Source organism: Vanacampus margaritifer, chromosome 1, assembly GCF_051991255.1.
Source record: "Vanacampus margaritifer isolate UIUO_Vmar chromosome 1, RoL_Vmar_1.0, whole genome shotgun sequence".
NCBI classification, from domain to species: Eukaryota; Metazoa; Chordata; class Actinopteri; order Syngnathiformes; family Syngnathidae; genus Vanacampus; species Vanacampus margaritifer.
Window position 1 is genome coordinate 66134060 of NC_135432.1, and position 5517 is coordinate 66139576.

The 5517-nt window shown below is 37.4% G+C and overlaps 1 protein-coding gene across 1 annotated transcript; it reads left to right on the forward strand.

Annotated features, from left to right (window-relative positions):
• The first annotated feature begins 252 nt into the window (after positions 1–252).
• Positions 253–5074, forward strand: nkx2.1 (NK2 homeobox 1). The gene is made up of 2 exons (XM_077583282.1): positions 253–832; positions 3529–5074. The coding sequence occupies exons 1-2, from the start codon at positions 334–336 to the stop codon at positions 4272–4274; spliced, it is 1245 nt and encodes a 414-aa protein (XP_077439408.1). The 5' UTR covers positions 253–333; the 3' UTR covers positions 4275–5074.
• The last annotated feature ends 443 nt before the right edge of the window (positions 5075–5517 follow it).

Sequence of the window (5517 nt, forward strand, 5' to 3'; positions counted from 1 at the left end):
GAAGAAGTAGAGTCCACGCATGCAAACGGACAGCCCTCTCTCTCTCTCTCTCTCTCTCTCTCTCTCTCTCTCTCTGGTGATGTTCATCAAGAGGCCCTCAGCAGTCAGTGCAGTTAATCAAGTGCGCGCTGACGTCACAGGAGCCCACCCCCTCCCTCCCCCCTCCGCCTTAAACGTGTGCTGCGTGGACCCCCCGAGCCAGCCACGGCGCGCTCCCACTCCATCCAATTAACAACAACTAGAAGGACTTGCAACAAGAACAACAACAAGCAGAGGGGCATTAAAAGAAGAAGAAGAAGAGGACGAGGACGAGGAGACCCCCCAGGACAAATAATGTCGATGAGCCCCAAGCACACGACCCCCTTTTCCGTGTCCGACATCCTGAGTCCGCTGGAGGAGAGCTACAAGAAGGCGGCCGCCGCCGCCGCGGCCATGGAAGCCGGCGGCGGAGGGGCAACGGTGGCCAACAACTTGGGGGGCTACCGGCAGCTGCAAGGGTCCCAGGCGGCCATGCAGCAGCAACAGCAACAGCAGCAGCACCCTCACCATCACCACCATCACCACCACCACCACATGGGGCCCAACGCCGGCGGTGGGGGCGCGGGCGGCGGCGGCGGTGGCGGCGGCGGCGCCGGAGGGGGGGTGTCGTACCACATGAGCGCCGCCGGGGTGGTGCCGCAGCTGTCCCACGCCGCCGCCGTCAGCGCGGTGGGCGGCTACTGCAACGGAAACGTGCCCGGCGACCTGGCGCCCTACCAGGACGGCGTCAGGGCGGCCGCAGCCACCGGATGGTACCCGGCCAACCCAGCCGCTGACCCACGCTTTTCCACCAGTGAGTTCCACGCAGGCATATGCGTGCGCGAGCACACACACACACACACACACACACACACACACACACACACACACACACACACGCACTTTTTGACATTTATTATTATTATTTTTTACACTTTTTATTTCAACATTTACAGTAAATAAACAGAAAGACAAAAAAAAATGCACTTTTCTTCATTAAAAATATGAACACGTACTGTATATATTTTCTTGATCAAAATTAGAAAAAATAGCGCATTTTTATTAATTAAAATAACAAAAAAAACTAAAATAGTGCACACTTTAATTGACATTTTAGCTGTTTTTATTTGAATATGTGGAGAAAATAAACAGGAAGACAAAAATAAATATTTTTATTTTGTTTTTCTAACAAAATAATTTTTTATCATTGAAAATAAAAAATGTAATATGCTATACGCTTTTTTCCTATTCAAAAGTAGAAAACATTTTTTAATTTAAGACGATAATTTAAAGATCATAAATCATATATGTTTACAATGTCAAAGTAGTAAATGTTGCTGATTTTCCAATTTATTATATTATTATTATTTAAATTAAATTGCCACTTTAAGCAATGTAAAACCCACATAAATTCACATACAAACACTTTTTTTTTTTTTGGAGAAAGTTTTTCCCCCCTCTCACATAAAGATCATCATATGCATGCTCTTTCGCTTTAGACATGATGTAATACAAGAACAATGTAAAGGAAGTAAAAAAAACGAAAATTCTGTTATTTGGAAAGATATAAAATACAACGTTTACTACTCAAAACTAGAAAATAATGCCTTTTTATTATTTACAGCAACAACAAATATTTAAAAATAGACACGTCTACAATTTTCTAATGTAAAAAAAAAAACAGACAACACATTTTTACACATAGATGTTTTTTATTATAAACATTTTAATTATAAATATTGACTGTATATGTAATACAAGAACATTGAAAGAAAAGGGGAATATTTATCTTAAAATAGAAAATGCTATAATTTTAATATTGAAACATATAACAATATTTAAAGTTTTTACTACATTCGTTTTTGTCTTAAAAAATGAAAATTCTTAATTTGTATAATTTAACAGTTCAAATATACTAGAAAATGTTATTTTTTTTAAATATTTAATACGAGTCTTTATTAAGTGTGAAGTAAAAATATTTAAAAGTAGACAATTCTGTATTTTTACAATATTTCAGATAAGTTAAAATAAGCCAAAATAAATATTGGCAGAAAACAACAGGAAAAAAAAAACAGCCATTCATTTTTATTCAAAAATAAATAAAATACGTTGTTTATTCAAAAATAAAAAAATAATATTTTTAACTTGGACAAAAAAAATTTCATCATTTTTTTGTTTGCATAAAAATGTTTTCGTTGAGATACTACTTTTTGAATCATATCCTTCCTTTTATGAATATTGACAGTCTATAGAAACTCGTCAAGAAAAGTAACATTATTATTATTATTATTTTTAAATAGAACGACCCTTGTGAGGAATAAGCGGTAGAAGAAAATGGATGGATGGAAAATATAGAAACATCTACATTTTTAACATGTCAAAATATAAAATAGGCACGTTTCACATTAAACACAGGTTTGTTTGTTTTTATTCTGAGGATAAAATACTTATTAAATCATATCCTTTCATTGATAGTAAAAGGGCATCCACTATTTTAATAAGAATATTCTCATACTAGAAATGGAGAATAATTCCTTTTAATAAAATATATTTATAATTAGCAATTTTTTTTTAATAAGGATATGCTTGAAAGAGTACGTTATTATTATTTGAAGAGTGATTAATCAATTTGTTATAATACGCAGTAGAAATATAGAAATATACAAATAATAGGAAATATATACATTTTCATTATTTCAAAAAGGAAAATAAAAAATTGTGTTATACAAAAATAAAAAATCATTTATTCCATGAAAATAGAAAAATAAAAAAAACTATACATTGTTTAAAAATCGAAAATACATTTCATTATTATAATATATGAAATATTTCTGTTGCATTGGAAACTTGTATTAGAAAACAGAATTTTTTTATTAGATAAAAATGGAAAACAATGAAAACATAAGTATATCAAAAATCATTTTAAGAACACAAAAAAATATAGTATACATAAACATATTTATGTCATTTGTTTGTCAACATGACAGCGTGCATCATATTGCTTCCAGATCCCTTTAAGGGAAGAACAAGCAAAAAAAAAGAAAAAAAGAGTCAATCTCAAGACATGACACAAATTGTAACAAAATAATAATAATAAAAATTACAGACCAAATTATTATTATTATTATAATTGATTTATTTTTTTTACTGCTGTGTGTTTTTCCTGAAATATATTAAACTGAGCACAAACGCAATTTTGGTACTAAAAAATAATATTATTTGGTTGCACGATCAGAATATCTTTATGTGACGTAATAAGTGTGCTTCGTATATTCTATTTTAACAAACGCGTGTTTTCAATTTATGACCAAAGAAACGTTGATACTAAAAATGGAACTAAACGCACAGTTTGTCTGATTTATTTATATATTTTAACTGGAAAAAAAAAATACAAAATAGAAAAGAATATTGTCTATAATCCAATTTATGTTAGTGGAACATTTTTGTGTTTCTGATGATTTTTGGTGTTGAATTGCTTCAAGCCTGTATTTACGCGCGCTTTCGTTGCAGTTTCCCGCTTCATGCACGGCTCGTCGTCAGGCATGAACATGGGCGCCATGGGCGGCTTGGGCTCCCTGGCGGAGGCCCACGCCAAGGGCATGCACGGCTCCCTGAGCGCGGCGGCGCCCCGGCGCAAGCGGCGCGTGCTCTTCTCGCAGGCGCAAGTGTACGAACTGGAGCGCCGCTTCAAGCAGCAGAAGTACCTGTCGGCCCCCGAGCGCGAGCACCTGGCCAGCATGATCCACCTCACCCCCACGCAGGTCAAAATCTGGTTCCAGAACCACCGCTACAAGATGAAGAGGCAAGCCAAGGACAAAGTGTCCCAGCAGCAGATGCACCAGCAGGAGGGGGGGTCGGCCTCGGCCTGCCAGCAGCAACAATCGCAGCAGCAGTCACCCCGCAGGGTGGCGGTTCCGGTTCTGGTCAAGGACGGCAAGCCGTGTCAAGGCAGCGGACCGGCGACGGCGCAGCAGCAGCAGCAGCAGCAGCAGCAGCAGCAGCACTCGCACGCGCACGCGCACGCGCACGCGCACCAGCAGCAAGCCGCCAACCTGATGTTGATGAGCGGCCAGCAGCAGGTGGGCAGCGCCGGACACTCTCCGGAGCTGGTGGCCGCCGGCGGGCCGCCGCTGTCGGTCAGCCCGCCCGTCCTTCACGGCGGCCAAGTGGGCGGACTGTCGCACCTCAACTCGCCCGCCGCCGAGTACGGAAGCGCGCTGCAGTGCTCGGCGCTCTTGTACGGCAGGACGTGGTGACCAAAAAGGGCCGGCCCGATCAGACAAGAAGACATTTTCAAACAAAACTAAACAAAACAAAAACTTCTTTTTTCCCCCCCGAAGGATTTTATTTTTTCGCACTCCATTTTTTCTACCGCAACCGTTGTGGGATTTATTTATGTAAATTATATTTAATTCGACATAGTACTGAAGCGTGTTACATTCACTAGACATAAAAAACCTCCTGCATTTCTGACAATTTTTGGGCGAAAGTTTGCTTCTTCTTTTTTTAATTTCCCGATTTATGGATTTTTTTTTCTCTTTTCAGAATTTTTGTCTGTTACTCAGGATATATACATACTTTTTATTTTCTGTTCCCCCTGTTTTTATTTTCTTTTTCTGTTTTATGACTATTTTGTTTTTCTGAAATTTTTTCAGTTTTTTCTGGAATATATTTTTTAATGACGCAAACATAGTCCATAAAACAGAAAAAAAAAATAAATAAATAAAATAATAGATAAATAATAATAATTTAAAAAAGAAAAAAAAGCCCCCCCCCCAAAAAAAAAAAAAATTGTCACAAAAAATAGAGGAGTTTTTTTCCCCCAAAATGAATGCAATACGCTTCCGTAACATAGATTATTTACATTAACTGTCTTTCCCCCCCCCCCCCTCCTCATGTAAAAACTTTCTGCTCTATCGTTGTACAGTTTTGTTTTGCTTTTTTGTTGGGACACTATTGCTGTCGTTTGGTTTGGTATTTGTACGTTTATATGTAACTTATTATAGATATTTGACTTACTACAAAAACAGTCCTATTAATAAATTATGGAAAGGTGAACCCCCCCACCCCACCCCAGCCCTTCTTCCCCATTATTTGTGGAATGCGCTAATAAGTGGACCTTGAAATCAATTTTTTTTAAAAGAAAAAGAAAATAAACACCGATAGTCCTGACATGAAAATCATAAATGAAATGATAACTTTAAAAAAAATACTATGTTCATTAGTGTTAGAATGAGAAGATTTGTCAGTAATTTGATTAGGTTTGAAAAAGTCTTACACTAATTATCAAAATTATATTATTACTACTTTTTAATGGTTAATAAATGTGTAATAAACTTTTCATAATATAGTAAAACTGTATCTTCTATTTGTAAGTAGTAAAAATTCTATATATTTTTAGAATTTGTACAAATTATTCATATCCATTATTTTATATTAAATTATACCCCCCCCCCCCCCATTTGACACGTTATAGTGAGAACTTGAGCTCGAAAAAAC